At 39.2% G+C, this 27,811-nt stretch overlaps 2 protein-coding genes across 8 annotated transcripts in view; one reads left to right on the top strand and one right to left on the bottom strand.

Annotated features, from left to right (window-relative positions):
* The window catches only part of NUSAP1 (nucleolar and spindle associated protein 1), a 46,858-nt gene extending 45,101 nt beyond the window's left edge, over nucleotides 1-1,757 (bottom strand). For 2 of the 5 annotated variants that reach the window (XM_077764636.1, XM_077764635.1), the window contains exon 1: nucleotides 1,305-1,515. In XM_077764636.1, coding sequence (XP_077620762.1) covers nucleotides 1,305-1,397 — 93 coding nt within the window. In that variant the 5' untranslated portion in view covers nucleotides 1,398-1,515. The other 3 variants (XM_077764634.1, XM_077764633.1, XM_077764638.1) reach the window with 2 other exon arrangements.
* Nucleotides 1,758-1,768: 11 nt separating this feature from the next.
* On the top strand, nucleotides 1,769-26,918 carry OIP5 (Opa interacting protein 5). Of its 3 annotated transcripts, none has more exons than XM_077764646.1 (5): nucleotides 1,769-2,093; nucleotides 2,337-2,403; nucleotides 7,112-7,234; nucleotides 11,283-11,364; nucleotides 26,849-26,918. In XM_077764646.1, the coding sequence occupies exons 1-5, from the start codon at nucleotides 1,769-1,771 to the stop codon at nucleotides 26,864-26,866; spliced, it is 615 nt and encodes a 204-aa protein (XP_077620772.1). In that variant the 3' UTR covers nucleotides 26,867-26,918. The 3 variants fall into 3 exon arrangements, with proteins under 3 accessions (XP_077620772.1, XP_077620771.1, XP_077620774.1); XM_077764645.1 differs by lacking the exon at nucleotides 26,849-26,918 and adding an exon at nucleotides 15,600-17,870; XM_077764648.1 differs by lacking the exons at nucleotides 7,112-7,234; nucleotides 26,849-26,918 and adding an exon at nucleotides 15,600-17,870.
* Nucleotides 26,919-27,811: the final 893 nt, after the last annotated feature.

Consider the following 27,811-nt stretch of genomic DNA (forward strand, 5'->3'; position numbering starts at 1 on the left):
ATTCAGCACCTCCTATAGAAAATGTATTCCACTTAGTGTTGTAAAGACTTCCAAGGGGCATGGATGAAATTCTTGTTCAAGGAACTTAGCTTTTAGTGAAGACAACATAATAATACAAATAACCAGAGTGCAAGGCAAAAGCCTGAAAGTGCTCAAAGAGAGTACTTAAATTAAACTGCATTAGAAGCACATAGGGTTCCTGGAATTACTGTGGCAGTGGACCTATGGCCAAGGGACTGAAGAGGAGATGAAGTGCCAGGTCAGTGATATTTCTGATGTACTCTGAAGAGCAATCAGAAATTATTAATACAAATAAAGAAGAGGAAAAGAGAAGGGTATCTGGGGCCAAAGGGTCAAAATTAGCAAAGAAAGAAAGATGGACGAAGGTGTCAGGTGTTCAGAGACCAGTACGGTTTGGATGCTGTCTTGGATAAGATTCCAGCCAGACTGCAGAAAGCTGAGGGGATTTAAGGAATTAAGGCTTTATGAAGTAGTATTGGGGAGCCATTAAAAACTACAGCTCAGGAATATCTCCAAAGACACTCCTTTATTATTAAGACCCAACAAGTACCTGAGCACTGATTATTTTGTTTCAATCACTTAAAACCATTTGTAATATCTAATTTAGGCATTCACTCAATGTAAATACCCCACCCACACCCTGCAGAACATATCTCCAGAATACCCTAAGAATTTTGTGTGAAAATTCCACTGAAGAATATATAAAGCTCACTCCCAAAATGAATGCCCACATTTCTCCCTCAACGTTTTACAGCCGCGGAGTCAAAAGACAATACTGATTTTGAAACAGAACGCTACCGTAATAGTGATAATAACAGAACGATTATTCTAGATCAGGGATGAGTTATAAAAATTTATCTACAGGAGTGGTCCTCTAAAATCCATCCTTTTTTCCAGCCCTCCCCAAATATTAAAAGAGATTTAGGGCGCATTTTCAATTCACAGAATTGTTACGGTTTCGAATTTTCCAGAAGCCAAGGCAATTATTTCCACAACCGCCTAACAACCGGAATTAAGACAGCATTCCTTGAGCTTTCTGGGCCAGCGTTTCCTAATTAATTCCAGAGTACTTCCAATAAAATCAAACCAATCCAACTCTTTTGAAGTCAAGGCCTATGTGAACCCCCCAAAATTCAGCCTCAAAGTAAGGTGAATACTATGGCTCCCTCTCCATTTTGCACAGTTCGGAGGGACAGCTGCCTCACTGCCCGAGGTTCCCGGTTCGGTCCCTTCCCACCACGTCTGAGAGCGCTCAACCTGACCCGCCGTTACCGGCTACGTACCCTCAGGTTAGCCCGGAGGCCCAGACTCTTGGCCAAATTCTGCAGGTCGCTGTATTTGAAGGAGTCCAGCTCCTCAAGGGAGGGTACGGTCATGTCGAGCTGCTGCCAGACGACCTAGATAGGATAGACGCTCTACTCTCAACAGCGCCGTTCAAAACTCTGGCGCCACTTTGAACGTTGACTAAACCGAATCTTATAGAGAGTTTAAATTGAAAATACTGCACCTCCATTGGTTAAAAATGTCTTGAAGGCGGGGTTTCCTGGTGTTGACCAATAGAAACGAAGATTCCCCTTCCAGTAGAAGTACGGTTTTCCCCCACCCCTCACTGACACTTTGGCGCCGAAGGGCGTGTCCAGAAACCTGAGAGGCAAAGCCTCGGCTCACGACGTCCAATGAGGATGCAGGAACCGTGCGTGGGCGGGTCCAGGTGTCGGTTCGAAGCTGAGGCGGGGTCTGCAGGAAGATGGCGGCAAGGCGGCGTAGGCAGTGTCGCTCGCTTTATGCGACGCTGTCGCAGGGTAACTTTTGTGATGGCGCTAAGAATTCAACTGATGAACTCTCTTGTACGACTTCTATGGAGTGGGACACGCAGGTGGTGAACGGGTCCTCGCCGCTTGGCCCCTCAGGCCTGGGGACGGAGGAGCCACAGTGCAGACAGCTGCTGCCGTCGTGGTTGCCGCCCGAGAGGTGCGCCGTCTTCCACTGCTCCCAGTGCCACGCAGTACTCGCTGACTCTGTGCACCTCGCTTGGGACTTGTCGCCGTCCCTCGGGACCGTGGTCTTCTCCAGTGAGTGGGGGCGGAGTATGAAGAAGACAGAGGAGGAAGGAGGAGAGGATGTTCCCGCTTTGTCACGGGATGGAGAGCAGGGTGGTGAAGAAAATGGAGTGAGATTTGTAAGGAAATTAACGCCTTTGCCAAGAGTGGGAGCAACTTTTCATGATTTTTGTGGCCATGGTGAATCTGTTTGTAGCGGGCAGGTTTTCCTTTTCAAGGCTTCACAGGTACTCATTCTGACCTCTGTCTTCCCAGGAGTCACAAACAACGTGGTTTTGGAAGCTCCCTTCCTAGTTGGCATTGAAGGTGCGCTCAAAGGCAGGTATGTACGGAGACTTCTCCCTTGCTTTCTAGCTCCTGTATTAGTAAGACTGAGAAGCGTGGAACCGACATGCACAAAGGAAAAATAGTTCTTATTTGCGCTACAAGAAAAGCTTATTTTATCCATACAGTGTATTTGAGGGATGTTCCTTTTACCTGTTCGAGACTTGTAGGCACTTGTTAATGAAATGGAAAGGTTGTATTTGTGTGCACGTTTTAACATCTTTCTGAGGGCCACATCAGTCTAGTGGTGTGTGCAAGTGAAGTGAGGCTAAGAATAAGAAAGTAATGTCCAGTAGGGAAAAAAGGAGAAAAGTACGTTTTGGTGTGTAGTGAGAATCACTGTAAACTACAATCCTTTGAGATAAGTAGGACTTTTACGTTTGCATTTTATCTGGAGTTTGTAATAAGCCATGGCAGGATTAATTTCTTCTGTAACCTGGAAACCTGGGGAAAAAACACAAGTTGAATGTTATGTACTTGAATACTGCAGGGTAAACTTTGCATCTAGTCTCTGCTGTGATCTACAAGTGTAAACAAAGTACTTAGAGAATTTATTATTACAAGGCTTCTCAATTTTGACTGTTGGCTTTAACAGGAAGGCAATTCATTCTGACCATAGTTTGGTTCAGTTTTAGGGTTAAAGTACAGGAATTGTGGCTTTACTCAGTAACTGGAAAGGGTTTTGCAGCTCCCTTTTCCCAATTGAAAGATACTTACCAGAGTGTCCTCTTCCCACCCAAAGGGAACAGGTAGGAAAAGAGTCGTGGCTTGTTTGGAATAGGGTCTTTTGGGGCCAGAAGCAGATGCTCTCCATATATCTTCTTAAAGTAGGATAAGGCATCTAGACACATGGTATCCAGTACTGTAACTATTAGCCATACTGAGTACTTAAAATGTGGCCATCCTGAAATGAGAAATGCTATGAGTGCAAATATATACTAGATTTTGAAGACTTAATACAAAAAAAATAAGAGTTTAAAAATATTGATGACATGTTGAAATGATATTTTTGATATATTGGGTAGCATAAAATGTGTTAAAACTAATTTCACCTGTTCCTTTGAATTTTTAAAAAAAAATTTTTTTTTAATGTTTTATTTATTTCTAGGAGAGAGAGAGAGAGAGAGACAGCGCGAGCAGGGGAGGGTCAGAGAGAGAGCGAGTGACAGACCGAAACAGGCTCCAGGCTCTGAGCTGGCAGTCAGCACAGAGCCCAACGCGGGGCTTGAACCCACAAACCGCGAGATCATGACCTAAGCAAAAGTCGGACGCTTAACCGACTAAGCCACCCAGGCGCCCCTCCTTTGAATTTTTTTTAACAAGACTAATAGAAAGCTTTACTTATGTGCCTCACGTTATGTCCCTATTGGGCAGTATTGATACAGATGGTTTAGAAAACACCGGAGGGAAATTCTCATGTGTTTGTATACTTTTAGAATAAGGAGAGCCATGGGACTTGGTAGGAAGAGATTTATTATCAGGAAGTGGTTCACGTGACTATGGAGGGTGAGAAGTCTCAAGAGCTGTAGTTGGCAAGCTAGAGACACAGGAGAGCCAGTGGTTTAGATCTAGGCCAAGTCCACAAGCCTGAGAACCAGGAGAGCCAACGGTGTAAGCTCCATTCCAAAAGCCAGAAGGGTCTAGGCAGAAGAGCCTACCTTTCAGTTCAAGTCCAAAGGCTAGGGAAAAAAACCAGTATCACAGTTTAAAGCAGTCAAACAAGAGGAGTTTCCCCTTACTCCTAAAAGGGTTAGCCTTTTTAGTCTAGCTCATCAGACCTTCAGCTAATGAGATGAGGGCCATCCATCCACAATGGGGAGGACAATCTACTTTACTCGGTCTACTGATTCAAATGTTAACACATTCATACTATTTAACCTAACTAGGCACCAGATGAGCTAGTGAAGTGGACACATAAAATTTAACCAACACTTGTTAACTTGGCACCTACATGGATTTCCTAAAACCATACAAGATTGCAAATAAAGACAATACCAAGGTCATAATTCTGTCTAACATGTTACAACTATCCTGCATACAGCTAAAAGCATACTAACCCCTTCTCTGGAAGAGGAAATAAAGTCCTTGCGTAACGTTTACATTTCTCCTTGATATCTCATAATTTAAATACTGTGATGTAGGGGCGCCTGGGTGGCTCAGTCGGTTAAGCGTCCGACTTTCGCTTGGGTCATGATCTCGCAGTTCGTGGGTTCGAGCCCCGCATCGGGCTCTGTGCTGACTGCCAGCTCAGAGCCTGGAGCCTGTTTCAGTCTGTGACTCCCTCTCTCTCTGACCCTCCCCTGCTCACGCTGTCTCTCTCTCTCTCCTAGAAATAAAAAATAAAAAAAAAAAATACTGTGATGTAAAATTAATAAATAGTTTGATATAGTACAATATAATAGTATGATATTATGTTACACAATAAGGGAATAAGAAGAACAAAGATAAACATGCAGAAACAGACATACTGATAACAAGGAGGAAATACTCAGGACAGTTACAGTCCTCAATTCTGTAAGTGGTCACTAGGGCATAGCTGATATGGGTTTTTTTTTTTGTTTGTTTGTTTGTTTTACAAATAGTTTATTGTCAAATTGGTTTCCATATAACACCCAGTGCTCATCCCCACAAGTGCCCTCCTCCAGGGCATAGCTGATATTTAGAACTAACTTTTCTCACTACCCGTGTGTGTCCCCTTTGCCTTCAGCAAGCACTCAGCTGGTCATAGTTCTTTGATGTGGTAATGCAAACCTTCGTTTTTAAAGACTTGAGCCATTAGCAGACTAATATTAAATGAAATATTTTATATTGCACACATAATGATAATTTGGGGATCTTTTTCACATTTTGCTCAGTTCCATATATTAGTTTCTATGAGACATTTTTCTATAGATACTGTGCTTTGTCTGATATCATTAATTCCTGCATAGGAATTAATTTAAATTAATGCAACTTTCTTTTTTTTTTTTAAGTTTATTTATTTATTTTGAGAGTGAAAGAGAAAGGGAGAGAGAGAGAGAATCCCAAGCAGGCTCTGCACTGCCAGCATGGAGCCCGATGTGGGGCTCAAACTCATGAACTGTGAGATCATGACCTGAGCCGAAATCAAGAGTTGGATGCTTAACCAACTGAGCCGCCCAGATGCCCCGATGCAACTTAATTTCATGGCTTGCTTTTTGGTCACTATATTCACAAAAATACAGTACTACATGTGTGGTATGGGACTTAATTTGCCAATGAATTTGAGATATTATGTTGCTTGGTCTTTTTAGTATCCATTGACATGAATTTTTTATTAGTCATGTGATTTTTATACTCTATTAATGCAGTTTTGCTGCATAATATATTATGTTTACACAAATAGTTTTTTCCTGTATCAGACCACCTTAAAATTATTTTCGGGGCGCCTGGGTGGCTTAGTCGGTTAAGCGTCCAGCTTTCGCTTGGGTCATGATCTCGCGGTTCGTGGGNATAAAATAAAATTATTTTCAAGGGGTGCTTGGCTGTCCCAGCGGGAAGAGCTTGTGACTCTTGATCTTGGGGTGGTGAGTTCAAGCCCCATGTTGGGTATAGAGACAACTTAAATAAAAACTTTAAATTTTTATTCTTTTTGAGACTGAGAGATAACACGAACACTAGAGGGAGAGAGAATCTTAAGCAGAGTCCATGCCCAGTGTGGAGCCCAACACAGGACTTGAGCCCATGACCTGAGCTGAAATCAAGAATCGAATGTTTAATGGACTGAAACACCCATGAACCCCAATAAATAAATAAAAAAAAATTTAAAATTGTTTTCAGTACATGCATGGTGAAACTTAATTTTTTCTTAAAACATTTCTTCGTATTATTTGAATATGTCTTATGTACCAGCAAATGTGGTTAGTGATTTTTACCCAAGTGGTATAACTACAGTCATTACGGCTTCCTCATCTGATAATCTTTCAGAAGATTAAAAAAAAGAAAAAGAAGAAAAAAGAAAATAGATGGCTTGCTAGGGTAATAGGATTTTTTCCCCCTCTCTATTGGTATTCTGTCTGGGTATGTAGTTTAATTTTTTGTTATATCTGCAAAAGAAAAACCCTGATTTGAGTTCTATTGATTGTTTAGTAAGCACCAATCAATTTAATTATTTTTCTTATACTGGAAATTGGTTTGATGGTAGCTAATGTAGTTTGTGTAGTATGTAATGTAGTCATGTGTAGTTTGTGGGGTTTTTTGTTTCTTTATTTTAGGTGGGGAGAGAGAGAGAGAGAGGGGAAGAGAGAGAGAGAGAGAATATCTCATTCAGGCTCTCCTCTGTCAGCACAGAGCCCAAGGCTCATGAGATCGATCATGACCTGAGCTGAAATCAAGAGTCAGAGGCTTAACCAACTGAGCTACCCAGGCAGGCGCTCTGGTCATGTATAGTTTTATATGTTTAAATGTTAATCTGAGTAGTTAGCTCTTTTTCTCCTTTTAAATGTAAATTATTCTATTGAAGTGACAATTGTACATTCATAATTGTTTTTTTGGCCAGAATCCACAAGAGAATCTGTAATCTAGGATGTAATTTTATTAAAACCTGAGTTAACCTTTCTTGAATGTGACGTTTCTTCAGTCTCAGTCCTATTATAGTGTGGTTTTTAGGAGAACTGGTTCCAGAGACTGGTTATTTTATATTTCTGCTCTGATTTTCTTTCTTACCAATATTCTGTTTTTTCCTCTAGCACTTACAACCTATTATTCTGTACTTCTTGTGGGATTCCCATTGGTTTCCATTTGTATTCTACCTATGCTGCCCTGGCTGCCTTGAGAGGTCATTTCTGCCTTTCTAGTGACAAAATGATATGGTGAGTAGACTTAGATATTCTTTATCAAATGCATGTTACAAGAACTTCCTGAAAAAGCAGTAAGTTTGTACCAAAGAAAATGTTAAAGCCAGGCATTGTCTCTTTCACAGAAAAGATGAGCAGTGGACTAAATATATAGTCTAAAAACTAAAATATAGTCTCATAATGTTGTGCTCATTTTAGATGTCTTATAATCATACCTTGGAAAAACGAGAGAATATTCTTTCTTTACAGAAACTTCTGGAAGGTGAACTTTTGCAAAATTATGCTGTCGTAGATACTTACTGGGTTTGTGCCCAACCACCGATAGAGTGGTACCTTGTAGCCATATTTCTCTCATGTGTGATATCATTCCCAGGTGAAGGGATCAAAAATGAATACCTGACCTAAGCTAAGCCAGTCAGGCTTTCTACTCTAGGAATTTGAAGTAAGGACCCAGAGACATTGGTCATTTGTAAATGGTACTGGTGCTGAAGTTGGGAAATGAAAGCTCTAAGTTTAGGGTAGTTATTTTCTACATTATTCATGTAGATGCAGAGAAATATTGTCTGCAGAAAATAATGAGGCAGATAGATACACAAAGGAAAGTAAAAAAAGAATGACCATGTAGCCTCATAGGATCAGATAAAGTAATGCCACTTATTGTTTTTTTTTTTAAAACATTTATTTATTATTGAGAGACAGAGCATGACCATGGGAGGGGCAGAGAGAGGGGGAGATACAGAATCTGAAGCAGGCTCCAGGCTTTGAGCTGTCACCACAGAGCCTGTTGCAGGGCTCGGACTCAAACCACAAGATCATGACCTGAGCTGAAGTCGGATGCTTAACCCACTAAACCACCCAGGTGCCCCTTATTGTTTTTTCTTATGAAGTACTTTGGATATTTCTTTATCTCCCTAATTCTACTTTCACTTAGGCTTACTTTTTTAATGTTTATTTTTAGAGAGAGAGAGAGAGTGCGTATGTGCAAACTCAGGGAAGGGGCAGAGAGAGGAAGACAGAAGATCAGAAGCAGGGTCTATGCTGTCAGCACAGAACCTGATGTGTGGTTCATGAGTTCGACCCCACATGATCTGAGCTGAAGTCGGAGCTTAGCCAGCTGAGGCACCCCCTCACTTTTTTATCATAACAAACTAAAATGTCTAGTATAGTCTTTTCCTGACCATTAAAAAAAAAAAAAGGGAGGGTGCCTGGATGGCTTGGTTGGTTTTACATCGGACTCTTGATTTCAGCTCAGGTCATGTTTTCACGGTTCATGATAGAGCCCAATGCCAGGTTGCGTGCTGACAGTGAGGAACCTGATTGGGACTTTCTCTCTCCCTGTCTCTGGTCCTCCCCTGTGTGTGTACACTCTTTCTCTCACTCTGTCTCTCAAAAATAAACAAACATTGGGGCCTGGGTGGCTCAATCAGTTCATTGTCAGACTCTATTTTGGCTCAGGTCATGATCTCACAGTTCATGGGTTCAAGTCCCATGTTGGACATAGTGCTGGCAGCATGGAGCCTGCTTGGGTTTCTCTCTCCCTCCCTATCTTCTCTCTCTCTCTCTCTCTTATTTATAAGTAAATAAATACTTATGTTTTAAAATTTTTAATGTTTTATTTATTTCTGAGAGAGAGACAGCGTGAGCAGGGGAGGGTCAGAGAGAGAGGGAGACACATAATCTGAAACAGGCTCCAGGCTCTGAGCTGTCAGCACAGAGCCAGACGCAGGGCTCCAACCCACGAACTGTGAGACATGACCTGAGCTGAAGTCGGACGCTTAACCGACTGAGCCATTCTGGCACCTCTAAGTAAATAAATACTTACAAGTTTATTTATTTATAAGTAAATAAGTAAACATTGAAATAATTAATTTAAAAAACCCCAGCCACTGATGACCTACTTTATGTATTTATGCCAGATATTAGGCTTACCTTACTTGAGTTCTTAATAGAAGAACACTGGGTCTCAGAGAGGGGGGCTGAGATTTTAATCTGTGTCTTTTTTTTTTTTTAATTTATTTATTTCTAGGAGAGAGAGAGAGAGAGACAGCGTGAGCAGGGGAGGGTCAGAGAGAGAGGGAGTCACAGACTGAAACAGGCTCCAGGCTCTGAGCTGGCAGTCAGCACAGAGCCCGACGTGGGGCTCGAACCCATGAACCGCGAGATCATGACCTAAGCGAAAGCTGGACGCTTAACCGACTAAGCCACCCAGGCGCCCCTTTAATCTCTCTTAACTCTAAAATTCATTTTCCTTTCATTAAACATGAAGTTTCCTTTTTGTTTTATTATGTTTTTATTTTTGAGCTAGAGACAGGGCATGAGCAGGGGTGGGGCAGAGATAAAGGGAGACTGAATCTTAAGCAGCCTTCAGGCTCTGCACTATCAGCATGGAGCCCAGTGTGGCTCAAACTCACAAACTTCATGGCCTGAGCCAAAATCGGACACTTAACTGACTTAAACACCCAGGTTCCCATCCTTTTTCTCACTTAATATGCTTAGATAAGTGCTTCTAGGTGAGTTATGGATGACTAAACAATAAAATTCATAAAGCCCATCTTTCATACATGAGGTTGTGCAATGTGCATTAGGTATATTATTTGTTCCTCAGTGCAGTTTTTTTTCTTCATTGGAAATTTTCAACAGAAAATATATACTTCAGGTGGATAATTTACTTCTATTTTCTAATTTCTTAAGTGATTTCTTTTTTTAAGAAAATTTTTAATGGTTATCTTTGAGAGAGAGAGAGAGAGAGAGAGAAATCATGAGCAGGGGAGGGGCAGAGAGACAGGGAGACACAGAATCTGAGGCAGGCTTCAGGCTCTGAGTTGTCAGCACAGAGCCTGACACAGGGCTCGAACCCCTAGACCGTGGGATCATGACCCAAGATGAAGTTGGACTCTTAACTGACTGAGCCCCCCAGGCACCCCAAATAATTTGTAACTAGACCTAAGTTTAAAGAGGGTGAAAGTATTTCTAAATGTGTGCTATGAATAACCTCAAATCTTCTTTAGAAAGTTATAAGTCGTTGTTCCAGCTGAGCTGTAATTGAGTTTTTGCATAGGGAAGTTAAGTTTTTAGTAACAAAAATTTTTAATGTAAATTTTAAAAGTATGATAAAATTTTAAGTAACTTCTTTAAGGAGTTGGGACTCAAAGGTCTATATATTCATTTTGATTAAGTAGAAATTAGGAAAGTATAGGTAGCATGAACCTATGAAAGATAATAAATCTACATCTTCGTGTAGCAGAATGAATTTGGTTGCTAGGAAAAATTAAAGCTGACTGATGGTGGCTTTAACAAATAAGGGGTGGGGTGGTTTGCTACCCCAGGAGTCTGCTAGTGGCTTAGCCACAATAAGGCTCTGAATCAGCATCCCTGGTTTTCTTGGCCTTTTCCTCTTGCAGGCTGTGACAGTTATAAGCATTACATTCAAAGACCATAGCATCCCCAACTGGAAGGAAAAGGATATGGGACATGGGAACACAGTGAATGGTCTCATTAGCAAAAATTTCCTTATTATTGGCCAAACAATGTCCCATGATTGCCTTAAGGCAGGAAAGCAAATATGTGACAGTGGAGCATAACATTGCACACTTGGCTTAGAGCAGTTATTATTCATCTCCTAGGATTGAGCATACTCCTGCCCTAAATGAAATCTGGGTTCTGTTAGCCAGAAACAAGTTAGGAATGGTTACTGGGTAGGCAGCCAACAGTGTTGTCACAATATGACTACTTTTCTTCTAACTGGTACACAATATACTGGTGGACTGTGAAGTTTATACTTATCAGAGTATTCATACAACCCTGGTTTTTGTCTTTAGTTTGTTGTGGGGTAATTTTGTCTCATGTATTCCTGGCTGGCAAGGGGTGAGATAAGACACAGTCTGTCTGATGATTCTTAGTTGAGGATGTGTTTTTCCTACAAGATACATTATGAATGTTGAAATAGAAATCTGTAAGAAGGCGGTGTTTGCCCGACATACTGGTTTTAGAAGGCAAGTTTGGTTCACTGATAATCTTATCTGTAGTATGATACTAATATTTTCTTTATGTATTTTCTCTCCAGCTATCTCTTAAAAACAAAAGCCATAGTAAATGCATCTGAGATGGATATTCACAACTTATCTCTACCAGAAAAGATTGCAGAGGTAAAATTTCATGATGGTTGCTCTATTTCCTATAATATAGGCATACCTCAGAAATATTCTGGGTTCAGTTCTAGACCACCACAGTGAAACAAATACCATAATACAAAGCAAGTCAGATTAATATTTTGGTTCCCAGTGCATATAAAAGTTATGTTTATACTAAACTGTAGTCTACCTAAGTGTACAATAGCATTTTCTAAAAAAAAAAAATGTACATACCTTAATTAAAAAATACTTTAGCACTAAGAATGCTAACCCTCCTCTAAGCTTTCAGTAAGCTGTAATCATTGATCATAGTTCACCCTAATAAATATAATAATGAAAAAGTTTGAAATAATGTGAGAAGCATAAAGTGAGCAATGCTTGGAAAAATGATGCAAATATACCTTCCCACAGAAGGTTTCCACAAAGGTTCAGTTTGTAAAAAGAAAAAACAAACCACAGTATCTTTGAAGTGAAATAAACCAAAGCACAATAAAATGAGGTACGCCTGTATAGACAACTCCTGGCATTTTGTTACATTGAATTTGGTGGTGATGAAATGGTGTAATACTCCAATAATCCTTTATAGCTGGTTTAGCATTCCATATTGAATTTTTTTTTAAATGTTTTATTTATTTCTGAGAGAGAGAGAGAGAGAGACAGTGTGAGCAGGGGAGGGTCAGAGAGAGAGAGAGAGACACAGAATCTGAAACAGGCTCCAGGCTCTGAGCTAGCTGTCAGCACAGAGCCCGATGCGGGGCTCGAACCCACAAACTGTGAGATCATGACCTGAGCCGAAGTTGGACGCTTAACCAACTGAGCCACCCAGGCGCCCCCCCATATTGAATTTCTGACACAAAGCCAAATACTAAAGCCGTATTAAAAAGTCCATTTCGGGAGGAAGAAGAAAGCTGCATAGCTCCTGTAGTTCCTATACTCTCCTCTCTCTGCTGGGAATGGNAGTTGGGGAGAAGGGTAGAGGGAAAGAGAGAAACTTAAGCAGGTTCCACACTTAGCACAGGCCCTGACATGGGGCCCAATCCTATGACACTGGAATCATGACCTGAGCTGAAATTGAGTCAGACACTCAACTGACTTCCCAGGTGCCTCCCAGATGACAAATATATTAAGCTTTGTGACCATTCAGTCTCAGGTACTCAACCTTGCCGTTATAGTGCAAAAGCAGCCATAGCCAGTGGGTGGGTGTGACTGTGTTGCAATAAAACTTTATATACAAAAATGGACAGCATTCACTCTAAGCAACCAATTGATGAGAAAGGTCAGTAAATATTTTCATTGGTATGGGAGGGAACTTCTGGAAAGGTAGCCTGAGGCGCTCTCCCTAGCATAACTGCCATAACTCAATGAAATTACAAACAACCATCTTAAGTCTGTAGGAATTTTCCTAGAGGCATAAAGCAAATGAAGAGACATTTAAGAAAACCTGCAACACCTCAGTAGGAACAGTAAAAGCCTGTGGCATTTGAGCCGCAACCTGCTCCTTCCGTCTCGTGTCTCTGCTTCAGAGGGAGAAGCTGTCTGGGCATCTGTAGCCAAGAACACAGGGATCCTTTTTGCCCAAGCTCCCACTTGAGGCTGTTTCTCATCAAAACCTCAGTTCCAGTCAAGAAGTGCCATTTGTAGTGTGCAACTTCTGCCACAGGCACAGTAGGCTAAGTACTTCACCTTGCCCCAGCTAGCATGAAGGGCAGAGGTTTCACAATGGCAGAGGTTAAGCCAAGAAGAACAAAAGTTAGCACCTGTACCCAGCACTCTGCTTGTAAAGCAGCGGTGTCATTCTTGTTGGGAGGAACCAGGTTAAGAGGCAGATTGTTAAACAGAACTCCAAAGCCCTCCCCCTCTCCAAGGGGAACTGACTTTATCTGAAACGATGTGGGGATGTCCTAGTCTAAGAGTGCTGCCCAAAACAGTGGAGATATTGAGGAAAGCAATTAAGAGGAAGCTGGTACTTCAATGAGGGCAACAAGCTAAATCATAGATCAGTTAGAAGTTTACCAGAATCAGGAAATAGACAGCTAAGAAAAGCTCACCTGGGGTCAGAACAACATAAAGATTGGCTACCAATCTTTTTTTTTCCCTTATAAAGATAGAGTTTTTTTTTTAAGTTTACTTATTTATTTTGAGAGAGACAGAGTGCGAGTTGGGGAGGGGCAGAGAGAGAGAGAGAATGCCAAAACAGGCTCCACACCTTCAGCATGGAGCCTGATGCTGGGCCTGAACCTATGAACCTGTGAGATCACCACCTGAGCCGAAACCAAGAGTTGATGCTTAACTGACTGAGCCATCTAGGTGCCCCTGGCGAGTAATCTTTTAAATCCTAGTCTGAATTTAGATGGATTAGACTGTTCAGCAATGTATGTCCCAGGGCATTATCAAAAACAGTAGAGCAATCAGCCTAGCTCTTAGTGGAGACTGACAGCTGGGTGTTGTACTAACAGACTGACAGCTTGACACCAAGGATCGGGGAAAGACTTCCAGAGAGCTTGCTAAAAACCATTGTCATTCCAGGGGACTACACATGCTCAAGGTTGTTTTTTCTGAGGAGTGACATCAGAGTCTCATACTGTGGGGGATATGGACATCAATGAAATATTTAGCCAGCTCACTAAAACAGATAAGTAAACAACAATAAGAAGCTGAGGAATGGGTGTTTAGTTATCTAGAGTTGCTATATTATCTAAAATGTCCAGTTTGTGGGGCGCCTGGCTGGCTTAGTCATTGGAGCACATGACTCTTCATTTCAAGGTTTTGGGTTCAAGCCCCATGCTGGGTGTGAAGATTACTTTAAAAAATCAAATAAATATCAAGTTTGGAATAAAAAATTAGAAAACACTCAAAGAGGAAAGTATGGCCCATATATGTGATAAAAAGCAGACATCAGAAACTGCTTAATGGAAGGGCCCTGATGTTGGACTTAGCAGACAAAGTCTTCAGAGCAGCTATTATAAATATGTCCAAAACACTAAAGGAAACTACTTAAAGAAGTAAAGGAAGGTATGATGACAATATCTCCTCAAATAGAGGATATCCCTAAAGAGTTAGAAATTATAAGAAAGAACCCATTGGAAATCCTGGAGTTCAGTAGAAAGTATAATAACTAAAATGAAAAATTCACTAGATGGGCTCAATAAAAGATTTGAGCTGGCCAAAGAAAGAATTAGCAAACTGTACACATTGATGAAATCATGCAATCTGAAGATAAAAAAAGAATGAAGGAAAATGAAGGGAGCTTAAGAGCTCCCTTGCACGCCATCAAGCATACCTAAATATTCTTTGTTAAAGGGACTAAATACCAAAAGAAAAGAGAAAGAAGTAGAAAAATATTCAGGGAAATAGGTGAAAAATTCTCAAATGTGATGAAAAACATTAATTTCCATATCTAAAACTTCAACAAGCCCAGGTAGTATAAACACAGAAGAGCTTTATTTATACCCCAACATACAGTAAAAATGTGGAGAGAAAAAAATCTTGAAAGCAATAGAGAAATGATTTACCACATCTAAGGGTACCCCAATAAAATTAAGAGGCTCTAGAGTTACCTGTTTAACTCACAGTTCCTGATGAATGTTGATTATTTTTGTATCTTGGATGATAAAAATAAGATTTAGTATATGGTGCAAATTATGTCTTGCTAACCTGACTTCAACAGAAAATTGTTATCCGTAATTCTGTATTCCATATTTTATGCTGAATAATACCACTAAGTTTGGTTCTAGATATAGCTATTCATAGGTGAAAGAACTATTGAAAATTATCTAATTACACCAAATATATGTTCTTAACAGGGCTACTTTGAATACCATTAGCAGAATCTTGAACAAAGGCATTTGTTACTGGAAACAAAGAAAAAAAGTTAGATTCTTGCCTCTAGTAAAGGAGAGGAAAACTAGTTGATGCTTCTCTCCATAAGCCTTCTTACTCCACCTTATTCTTGTCTTCCTTCCCAGTATTTGGAGTTTAAATCTGGCGATAAGGAGTAGGACGGAAGGAGACTGAGGCAGTGACACTCAGCAGTGGCTGGTCTTTTGTCACATGAACTTTGTATCTAAGGATCTTACTGTGCTCTGGATTTGTACCATAAAGTTCTTTCAGAAATAGAACAAACATATTTATGAAATGTTTTGAGGCATTGCCAACTCCCAATTGCTAATTTAAATTTTAAATGGCTTTTAGAATCACCAAATTGAGTATTAAACTTAAGATGCCCTGATACCTATTTTTTTTCTTCCTAGCTGAAAGAGAAGATAATGTTAACTCATACTCACTTAAATTCACTGATGAAGATTCTGAAGGAAATAACTTCTGACCAGTCCAAGCCAGAAAACTGATCCAGAATCAGAGTTTAAGTATCAGGGTCAAAAAAAAAAAAAAAAAGGAATCAGAGTCAAGTCCTTGTTGCTGTCTTCAACAACAGGTGCTGTTTGATCAATTCACAAGAAAGATTGGCTTCAACAATGGATGATAAGTGGTTTATTAGGATTACCTCTAGGCTGATTGTCCAAATGATTTGTGAAGCCTGTTCTAGAAGATGAGAAACTAAGGAGCCTTCTGTCTAGCTTTTGTTTTAATGTTTATATATTTTGAGAGAGTGAGCAAGCATGAGTGGGGACGGGGCAGAGACAGAGAATCCCAAGCAGGTTACATACTGTGCTGTCAACGCAGAGCCCAACACCATGCTTGATGCCAAAATCAAGAGTCAGATGCTAACTGACTGAGCCTCCCTGGCACACCCAAGTTTTATGGCTATTTGTCTTAAGAACTTATTTTAGGTAAATTTCATAAATGTTTATTTCTGAAAACATCTTTTACTGCAAATTTAGGTTGATGGGGAAGCAATGTCCCATAAATGCTCTGATACAAAGATGGGCAGTTGTGAGGTAAAGACTGAGAAACCACTTTTTTTCTTACATAAAATACAGATATATACATATTTTATAAGTAATATTCAATAAGTTAACTGGATAATATACAACTTACCTTTCTCTTTTCATTTCTAAAGTGAGCATAACCAGGTGATAATGAAAGGAATGATAAACCTCTAACATTCACCAAAATGCTGTTTTTTCATATTTTGCTTTATGTAGCATGTAGGCTCAGTACCTTATCATATTAATACGAGCTTCTGGGGATAACAGTTAAGCCAAAACAGCCACTCTCTACCTGTGCAGCACTTATTGTCTCCATAGAGATGGCCATTCAAATAACCACGTGAAAACATGTGAAGCAATGGGACATAGAGCTACAATCACATACAGCAGGTAACGGACCTGGTCTGGGTGTCAAGAAAGGCCTCTCCGAGGAAGTGACATTTCAGCAGTGGTCTTCAAGAGTAGTAGTTAATTAGGTAATGGAGGAAGAAACATTTGCAAAGGCCCTATAAGGTCCGTCAAAGGTGGCCTGCAGGAGTTACACCAGGGGTCAGAAAACAGCAGTGCAAGGACTTACTGTCCTCCTGAAGGATGTTTGTTTTTATTCCAGGAACAATGGAAGCAAGCCCTTGAAGAATTTTAGAGGAGGCCTGTGATAGGATTGGTTTTACTTTTGTAGAACCTTCTTATGGTTGTCTTGTGGAGCATGGTTATAGGGTCAGCAAGCAGACCACTGAGGGACTGGCAGGAGCACAATTGAGACATGATCTAGCCATGTGGTGGTACATAGAAAAGTTGACTTGGTTCAGTTGTAGCCTGCAGCCTTTTTTTAAAAAAAAAATTTTCCATGTTATACTGCATAAAGGACATTTCCCTTTAAAAAGTATTTTACACTTGGGATGCCTGGGTGGCTCAGTTGGTTGAGTGTCCAACTCTTGATTTTGACTCAGGTCATGATTCCAGAGTTGTGAGTTCAAGCCCCACATCTGGTTCCACACTAAGCATGGAGCTCACTTAAGATTCCCTCTCCCCCTCTCCCCATCTCTCTCTCTCCTTCTGCCCCTCCCGTTTGCACCCTCTCTCTTAAGTAGAAAAATAAAAATTTTTAAATAAAATTCTGATGTGCTTTATGCTTTTGAGTTGCAAAATTGATTTCCATAAACAAGGGTGAAACCTCTGGCAACAAATGGTACCAGAAAAACTTAAGTCTCTACTCAGGAATGGGACCTAACAAATTAATACTATATTGAATTATCCTGGGTTTGTGTGGGTGTGGGTGTGTTCTAAAAGTAGTTATTTTCCTTAACCTCTGGATTTGCTGATTTGGTACAAAGTTAAATAGAAAATTAAATGCTTGAACTTTACATCAAATTAAGCTGGCTGGTTTTAAATAGGTTCCTCCCCCTCCCCCCCCATACAAGTTATCTTTACTCTAGAAAAAAATTCAGACATAGATGTATGACAGAATAAAGGGTGAAAAGTACACTTCCCTTTCCACCACTGAGAGGCATGGGATAGCAAGCTAGAAAGTAAGCAGGCTTTGGAGCCAAACTATTTGGATTCCTATTGTGGTTTGGATGCTTCTAACCATAAATGTAAAGAATTTACATAAGCTCTTCTTATAAAATAGGGATTCAAAACTAGGGCTGGTTTTTCCCTCTGCTGGGAATGGCATCCATAGGCATTCAGAATGGTCCAGCATTTCACATCCCGCCTTCTGCTGTCCTACAGTATAACCTCCACCAAAACGTAAGGTGTCCCGAACCCCTGGAATAGAATCATCTACTGTTATACCAAGAAGATTGGGAAAGTGTCCGAATCGGCAGGTGATGTGTACTCAGGCTGGCTTAAGGAGCTCATGCTATGAGACCTGCAGTTCTTATGAGGTTGTCTACAAGGTGAAAACCGCAGCAGTGCCTAGGATGGTTCCATGTGTTAAGTGTGCCTGTGACAGGATCAAGCATGCTTTCCTTATTAAGGAGCAGAAAATCATTGTGAAAGTGTTGAAGCCACAAGCACAGAGTCAGAAAGCTAAATTTAAAAATGAAGCTCTTTTGGGGTGGCTCAGTTGGTTGGGCATCTGGATCTTCATTTCAGGTCATGATCTGGCAGTTTGTGGGTTCTAGCCCCACATTGGGCTCTGTGCTGGCAGTGTGCAGCCTGCTTGGGCTTCTCTCTCTCCCTCTTTTCCTCCTCTTGCTTTGTCTTTCAAAATAAACTTTCAACATTTTTTAAATCAAAAGGCTTATTCTGCTAAAAAAAAAAAAATAGGAAAAGAAATGAAAAAAACCCTAGGGCTGGGAGCACCTGGGTGGTTCAGTTGCTTAAGTGTCCTACTCCTTATTTTGGCTCAGGTCATGATCTGTTTGTGGGTTCATGCCCCGCATCAGGCTCTGCACTGACCGTGTGGAGCCTGCTTGGGATTCTTTCTCTGCCCCTCTTGTGCTCTCTCTCTCAAAATAAGTTGAAAAAAAAAAACTATGGTTGTAGTGAGGATTAAGTAAATTAATGAATACACCTAATGTAATTACAGCAGTGCTTAGCACATACTGTGTTCAATAATCTTTACTATATACATAGACATAAAGGCATTTCACATTATTCCACAATCTGCTTTTCCCAACTTTCCATACCAGCCCATACATAAATTACTTAACACCTGCATGATTGAATGATAGGAATATATCAGAATTTAACCATTTCTTGTATTGGATCCTTGTATATATCTTTGCATAACTGTACTGGTATTTCTGTAGGAGTGATTTTAAAATGAGAAAGTCAAAGGGCATATGCATTTATAATTTTGCTATTATGCTTTCCATACACTGATACTTACAAATGGTTGACTTTAAACAATCCTTTTAAATGATACCTTTAGGTGGTATGAGTTCCTATGAAAGTCTAACATCAATGACTGATAGTAACAAATTTCTAAGTCTGCTTTGCTATAGTTTTATACTACTGAGCATTATATATATATTGAATAAAAGTATTTTCAAAATTCCATATAGTCAGAAGAATAAAACTACATACTAAAGTTCCTCCTGAGGGCCACCTGGGTGGCTCAGTCAGTTAAGCGGTTAAGCGTTTGACTTGGGCTCAGGTCATGATCTTGTGGTTTGTGAGTTCGAGCCCCGCATTGGGCTCTGTGCTGATAGCTCGGAGCCTGGAGTCAGCTTCAGATTCTGTGTCTCCTTCTGTCTGCCCCTCCCCTGCTCATGCTCTTTCAAAAATAAACATTTAAAAAAATAAAGTTCCCCCTGAGTTGTAAACATTTAAGCTCCTGAGTTAACAGCAGAAACTATTTCCATTTTTGTAATCCCAACATCTAGCACAGTACCTGGGAATGGAAGGTATCGGTATGTATCGGTGTGTCTTAAAGGAATAGTCAAAAACCAAAAGGAACTGTAATACATTAAGTAATCACACCTCAGAAACCACATAGCTTTTGTTCCTCTTCATTTGACAATAGCCAATCCCAAAGAAGTCTGTAACATCTGCTTATTTTTTTTTAATTAATTTTTGGGAGAATGAGTAGGGGAGGGGCAGAGAGAGAGGGAGACACAGAATCCAAAGCAGGCTCCAGGCTCCGAGGTGCAGCAGAGCCTGACATGAGGCTTGAACTCACAAACTGTGAGATCATAACCTGAGTGAAAGTCTGATACTTAACTGACTGAACTACCCAGGAGACCCTACTTTCTTTAAACCTGAAAAAACTTCCCCTAAATCAAGAAGCATCTCTTCTTAGTGTTAAGCCTCTTTAGTTAAGTTAGCCAACGTTTAAATACTCAATGTAAAAACATTTTAAATGTGTTATATATTTCAGATAAGGAGTCTCTGCAATAGTTTTATCATTATTGTACTTGTTCAGGATTTCCTTACTAGAAACTAAACATTTGTTCATACCTAGCCCTAAAGGTGGGAATGACAAAAGTTTAAATGGGATGCCTCTTTGTTCAAATGGCTGCCAGTTCCCTTGGTCTACAGCAGAAACTCTACATGTTATCAACACCCAGGTCTTTTGTCTTTTCTGACATCCAGAGCCTAACTTAGCCCAGGTCTCTGGTTTGGCTTCTCCCATCTCAGTAATCTGAATTATTAGAAATTACTTATTCCAAGTAATGAGTGACACACAATGAAGTTTCAGTGCATTCTCAGCCCATGCTGCTTTATTGCCAAGAAATATATATACACACACACAGGTGCAGAGTTTTCCAACTCATATACCAGTTCCCTTTTACATCAAAGAATAAAATTTCTTCTGAAATACAAAGGATGCATAGATTAATAAAGAAAGCAAGCTGCCTTTTGTAATACTTTAAACATTCAATGAAATTCTTTTAACATCGTACCAACGGTGCAATTGAAGAAAATGCAGAACAGCAAGTAAGAACAAGTGTACTTGTAGGACAGTAAGTAAAAATACGTGAATGATACCCTAATATGACCATAATGGACCAGTCTCCTTTGCTGTAGGGAACCTTTATGGCTGGTCAGTGCCAGTATCATCCAGAAGAGTTGGCTGGTTATCTGTAAATCCTGCAACATCTGAAATATGTGCATTCACTTCCAAGATACTAATTTTAAGAGATCCCAACTTAAGCTACATAAATTTTATCAGACAAACACCATACTTCCATTATTTTATGTAATTCTACACTGGTATTCCCTACTCTCCTATGCTTTCTGAAACTCTGCACCTTTCTGATTACTAGAGCCATAGCAGCTTATTTATTTATTCAACATGCTTAGTTTGTTGCCTTAGTTTTGTTTTTAAACATGCTTGGGGACTAAGGGAAGCAGGCAAGAGGTTAGAGGGTGAGCACTATCATGCTCTCTATTCCTGACAGTTTGAATGTCTTGTGGTCGCCCCTGTTTATCTTCTAGCTCCCATTTTCAATGGAAGTTACAATAATCTTTAATTAGAAAATGAAAACTAATAATCCAAACAGTAAATTCAGGCTATTGGTTTAAATCTCTATTGCTTCATTAATAAATGCATATATATATATATATACACATATATATCTACTAGTCACCATATAACACTGGACATTTTCAATCATGCATTAGAATGTTAGTACTCTAAAATCAGAGTTATGGGCCTGCCACTATTGCTTCCACTTTAATTCAGACCGAGTTTTAATAAACATGCAGAAAAGACCCCTTGATTCAGAGGAATTAGGGGAAATAACAAGGATGCATGCAAAGTTTCAACTGAAAATGTGGGTTAATAAAGTGATTGCTTAGAAATGCAGGCAGGGCAGGTGCTCCAGATCACAATCCTGTTTCAGAATAGAGGTACAAAGTCACACACAAAGAGGTTAAAATCAGGACCACTAGTCAGTTATAAAAAGCTTAATTGCAAATCCTGGCCCTTTTGGGTAAAGAATGATGTAAATACTCTGGGAAAAGAAAGAGAATTGAGCAGTAAGTTTTCTTGGCCATTTACTGACACCTATAGCATAGAAGAGCATAGGTGGTGTACTGATGAAGATGTTTTTAGGCAGAATGGTTTCTGATTCACATTAATGAGCTTTATCTGCACAGCCTCCTGGGGAAAGTGAGTTTATGAACAGCAGAGCTACTAAAATGTAAACTCAAAATCAATGCCCTGAAATTTAGCATAGACTTCTGCTTTTGAAAACTGTTGGCCAAGGGATCCTTCCAAATAGGGTATGGTTAATAGCCAAGCAATGTTCTGAATAAACTAGAAGCAATTTGCTTGCACCAGCAGCACCATGAGAATGTAAACTCCTGGAGGCCAAGGGTCTCTTCATATTTTGCATATCACAGGTACACAAAGAGTAAACATGAGACCACGACAACACTAAAAATAACCACATACTCAAAGACTACAAAAACTTGTAACACATTTTAGCATTTACAACTATAAAGTGGCTCTTAAGGGTAGTCTTTAATTGTTCTAAGTAACTAAATTGTTGACATCACTATAATACACAGCGGTGTCCTCATGATCGTGCAGATGACTGAATATTGCTTGGTTATTCCAATGTCTCTAACACCAACTGTTGATGTAAGACATTTAAAGAGGAGCTATAATCAATTTAATATAGCCTTCTCTCTATCCTTTGGAGTTGCCATATAAGAATTAAATATTCAAGAGGCATTATTTTCTTAAATCCACTCCACTTTTAGTTTTTTCCCTGGGAAAACAAGGGAACAGAGACCCAATCTTTTCAAGGACCTTCAAGGTGCTAAATGGCCAAAATGAACACAAGGTAAAAGGATTAAGAAGTCAGCCTCCATTCCACTATTATATCCTGATGGAAGGCATGTGATCCTAAAATCAAGAAACTAGTCTGCTGAGCTCTTATTAAAATAAACAGTCACAGGCCAAAGTCCTCAGCACATCTACATCAGACAGGGTTTAAAAAGCCAACATAGGGGCGCCTGGGTGGCTTAGTCGGTTAAGCATCCGACTTTCGCTTAGGTCATGATCTCGCAGTTTGTGGGTTCGAGCCCCGCGTCGGGCTCTGTGCTGACTGCCAGCTCAGAGCCTGGAGCCTGTTTCAGAGTCTATGACTCCCTCTCTCTCTGACCCTCCCCTGCTCACGCTGTCTCTCTCTCTCTCTCCTAGAAATAAATAAAACATTTAAAAAAATTAAAAAAAAAAAAAGCCAACATACTGTCTTTGGCTATTCCCTTCAATCCTCTGCTTTACATCTTTAAATGTAACTCCCCTAAACTAACCAAAGCCATAAGGAAAAGCCAGCTATCCAAGTCCCTGGCTTGTTTTAACCCAAACGTACACACACAGCTAACTTTTCCTTTTTTAAAATGCATCCAGAAAACCAATGGGGAAAAGAAGAAGTGACAAACAATGAAGTACACTATTCTGTAGACGCTTGTTACTGACAAGAACATCAGAAGCAAAGTCTCCACATGATGGCTTCAGTGGAGCTACATCAGTAGTACATTTGTTTCCAGGTTAACCACTAGAAAATTTTCATTCAATGGCTCTAACCCTCTGCTTTAGGAAACAAATAGGGTCTCTAACCTTTAAACTTACACAAAAGTTGCTACTTCTCACACAATGATATATTCATATACATTCAGCTCTGTAAGTACCTTTTATATGTTCTTTGTCTAAAACATTTTTCCTTTTGTGCAACTCTGTTGATCACAGAGCTTCACAACCTCAAGTAATAATATTTATTCTACTGTACAACTTTGCTAATACAATTTACTATACAAGCAAAACTGTTATTGCTACTAAAATTCTACCTCTTGAAAATTATTATTTTATGGCTTTTATTTTTTATTTTTTGCAGTAGGAACTATCCTTTCCTATATACTGTGCTATTTTGCATTCATTACCTTTTCAGAGGTATTTTAAAAAATGTTTAAATGCTTTTCAGAAATGGATTCTCCCAGGTAATAAACTTCTTGAGCCAAGAGTACAACTACTTTAAATACACTATGAGAATCTAAACCTGGGTCCCTGGATATCTGCTGCTGCAAAGTCTATTTGTTTAAGCTTGCTTCCGTACAGGAGACACACCACATTAGTTTTGCATTTCACATCATGGTAACTGTAGAACCTGTGTTAATAAATCCTGAACTCTCAGGATACGGAGATTTATAAATCACCTCAGGGAACTGCCCTTTCCAAGTTCTCAAGGCAGCTTTTAGAGGTAGGAATTTCTTTTCCACAGAAAACTATCCTATGCTTTCAGAACAAAACAACTTTTATTTCTACCAGGAAAGCAGAAAAAAGTGAAAGCTGTCCGAGGTGGCTTGCTCTAATCAAGCAAAATAGAGTTATTACATGGCAACCTGGGTAGGCTTTATCTAGCTACATTCCAATTCTCGTGTAAAGGTCTGGAATCCCATCAACACACGATTCAGATTCTGAAACAGGAAAAGCCCGTGACAAATTAATGTAGGACACTGAACTACTGACCAGTGTTCTATAACAAGTAGCATGCTGCAGACAAGAAATGTAAATGGTCTGCAGATTAGAAAAGCACTTGATAAACACAATATCTAAGACATGCAAAATATAAAAGAATTTCTTGATGCAAAATGTGGATTAAATAATAAACTTATAAGACATACAGTGTGAAACAGCATAAAAACAATCTCATCTCAAACTGAGAGAGCAAAAAAGCAGAATCATGAAATGGGGACTCATTTTGATTTGAGGCTTCATAAGACACAAGGGCAGCTGGTTTCCAGCTACCTCAGAGAAAGCTTAAATAACCTCAAACATAGTATTTCACACTGTGATCCCACATTTCTATTCATAAATGAGTCTTTTTGGCCTTAATCGCCTTTCCCCAGAGAGAATATAACGATTGAGATATTTATGAAAAAAGAAAAGGTCTCAATTTTCCACTCATTTTACACTATTGGTTATTATCAATAATTCATCCTGAAGTTTAAGTTATTACTAGGCTCATGCACTAACCCCTAACATGGCACTACAATATGCTACCAAGCACTAATGCTTACAAAACTATACACATCTCAAAATGGAAGACATTGGTGATTTTGTTGTTCTTAAACAACTTGTAACATTTGTCCACAAGTATTAAAATATACATATATATATTTCTATTGCACATATCCCGTTTTTGTTAACTTTTTAAAAGAAAAACTGCCAGCTGACATGGATGAGCAAAGGGAAAGAAGCAGGCATATTCCTGCCTAAAATCATAGCTTTTGCCATCAAGAAGGGCCAAAATAGACCGGGGCAGGGTGGGGGTGGGGGGATGTAGGTGTATTTAGTAAACCCTGGGCTAGTAAAATTGGCATATACCCATTTTGGTAGATGCCATCTGGTGACAACCATTAAAGATTCAAGAACTTGAAGGAGATCATTCAGCAATGGTTCTTTTAGCTATGAAATAAAAAACACAAAGCAAATGGAGAAGATAAGTCTGCTACATATTCCAACAAGTGGGCCAGAGATGGTTTCAGTGTTGCAGACAGTATAGAGTCCCTATCCCCTGTGCCAAATGACCCTACCCAAAACACTGCAAAAAGGACACAGGGAAGATGGATAACAGACAACAGAAGATAAAGATTCTCAACATACCAATGTGATTCATGTATGCAGGTTCCATTCTATCTTTAACAATTCCAAAATACTAAAGGAAAATATCAGAAAGTTGGCTAAGAAGTTAGAGAAAAATTTGTTACCTTTATCCAAAGTTACTTCTATGCTTTACCACTCAGTATTTGCCCTCAAAGGAAATTATCTCTTATTACATAAGTATTTTACTAAAAAGCTTTCTTATGCCAGTTCCAATAGGTTGACCAATTTAATCATTAAGAATGCTCAACATTTCCCATTTTTGGTCATTTCTATCACTGCTAAATTTTGGTAAATCTGCCCTAAGTTTTTACCATCACAGCATGTATGGCCCTAGGCAAATTCCCTAAATTACAGACATTAAGACAATTTGTTCTTAATTGCATCTAAGAAGTTTTAAATTCTTTCTCACAAAGGCTCATACAGTTTTATTCTTCTTATGTAAAGACCTGACAATTCAGACACTGGTCCTCTGTTGATTTGGAAGCAAGAACAGCTTTACACAATAGTCTGTTCATCACATGGCGTAGGTTTTAAGAGAAAGAAGGAAGATCTGTATTTCTTACTGAACTATCTTTCTTATTTGAGGTTTTTTTCCAGAACCTGAACTTCTTCTAAATCAACCACAAGTTTGGGAACATTGCTTTTGAGGTCCATTCTCTAATGAGAAAGTTCAGTTCCAACTGGGAAAAGTTACCTGAGTCCCAGCCCTGACAGCCTAACATTACTCCTCACCTAGAAAAACCAAACATCCGAGTACCCATCTTGGATCAAAGGAAAAAGGTTATTTATGTTTTTAGAAAAACTGAGCTACAGAATGTAAAATGCCATAAAGTCAGATGGAGCTGCCTAAGGCATTTTTGCTTCTTTTTCTGATGAGAAAGAAATAATATGGAAACTTTTCTCCTTTTCCTCCCCATTCCTCCATGTCCAAAGTTGAAGGCAGGTCATACTAAAGGATCCACTAGATTTTCTGAACAGAAAAACCACTTAAGCCACTCTTCTTCCTGCCTTAGCAGCATGGAAAACCAAACCTCAAGTGCGATATAAGACCGCACAAAAATGAATGAAGTAATTTGCAAAATAGCAGCTTCTCATCTGAGCTAGATAAACAGGGTTCCATCACTGGACTTGGAGTTGTTTTATTTCCTTTTCCAACCTTTCAGTAAATCCAAGCATGGATTCATGGGGTTAGCAAATGCACAATGTGGTCCTTCTTTAGAAGAATGAAAATCATTAAAAAATACCAAATGTCCAAAACTTCTGAGACAGAAGTCAACAACAGCTTCCTTCTCTAAGAGTAAAATCCCTCTTCTCATCCAAAATGTAGATTTACACATGTAAAAATGTGTAGTTTACAGAGACTCGGTTAACCTTGCAGGATCTTGTCTTTATGCTTCTTTATCACATCAAAGGTTTTATTGCAAAATTAGACCTTCACTCTTTTCCAGCAAATATATTTCACAAGATGAGTTTAGATATTTAAATATGTAATTTTGAAGCATCTCTTTCATTTCCAATTAGAACATATATTTGAAATTTACTTTTGCAGATTCAACTGTGCCTATGACAGTGGCTGAAACTGGAAGACATTAAAAAAAAAAACCTGATGTCATCCATACTTGCTATTTATTTAGTCTTCTTGTTTGGAACAAAAGGTAAAGAATTAAAAAACGCCAACATCTAAGCACCTGTTTCAAATTAAACATCAGCCCCAGCTTCCAAAATAATTTCTTTTTAATTAAGCAAAAGCAGAACATGCATGTCAGTTGCTTCTTTCTTCCTGGAGTGCTCAGCAAGACGGCTGCATCCTAGGAGCTTCTCTATGTTGAATCTGAGAAGTGGAACCAAAGAAAACCAGCCTTTTCCAATCCAAATCATGGAGGTAAAGCATGTAGAGAAGAGATATCCACATTTCAAGAATAGGGAAAGTGGCTGGATAAAAGAAGAAGGACTACCTACTTCAGGAGAAACACACAATACCTGGAAATACAAAATAAATTAAAAACAGGGAGGTTAAGACAGGTACTTCTGCATGAGCTTACTTTTAAAAATAATATTTAAAAACACATAGAAAATATATTTTAGATTTCACATTGTCTAAGTGAAAATGTCCAACAATAACACCAAATACAGTATTGTCATCAGAAAAGCAGGAGCATTAGTCAGAAAAAATATATAAACACAACAGGAAAAATCAGATTTATATAAAAACTTGTACTATACAACAAGACACACACATATCCATTTCCTATTGTGCAAATGGAGTAATGTGCCTCGTTTTTATAGCCATAAAATGATTCTACACAGAACATTTGTGTTTAAAAGCAAATAAACCTTAAAAAAATAAAAAAATGATAAAAACAGTTGTACTCCCATATTGATATTACCATTTATACTCAAAGCCATATGTATCATCTTACTTTGAAAAAAAAAAAACTTTTTTAATGTTTGTTGATTTTTAACACTTTTAATATATTTTTAAAATGTTTTACTTATTTCTGAGAGAGAGAGA

This window comes from Crocuta crocuta, unplaced genomic scaffold (genome assembly GCF_008692635.1).
Source record: "Crocuta crocuta isolate KB4526 unplaced genomic scaffold, BGI_CrCroc_1.0 scaffold102, whole genome shotgun sequence".
NCBI classification, from domain to species: Eukaryota; Metazoa; Chordata; class Mammalia; order Carnivora; family Hyaenidae; genus Crocuta; species Crocuta crocuta.

What these genes read in the sequence shown, in the direction of transcription:
- OIP5 (XM_077764645.1), top strand. Translation starts at nt 1,769, where the DNA reads ATGGCGGCAAGGCGGCGTAGGCAGTGTCGCTCGCTTTATGCGACGCTG. An exon ending in CGGGACCGTGGTCTTCTCCA is followed by an intron (nt 2,094 to 2,336) that starts GTGAGTGGGGGC and finishes CTGTCTTCCCAG; the next exon opens with GAGTCACAAACAACGTGGTT. An exon ending in GAAGGTGCGCTCAAAGGCAG is followed by an intron (nt 2,404 to 7,111) that starts GTATGTACGGAG and finishes TTTTTCCTCTAG; the next exon opens with CACTTACAACCTATTATTCT.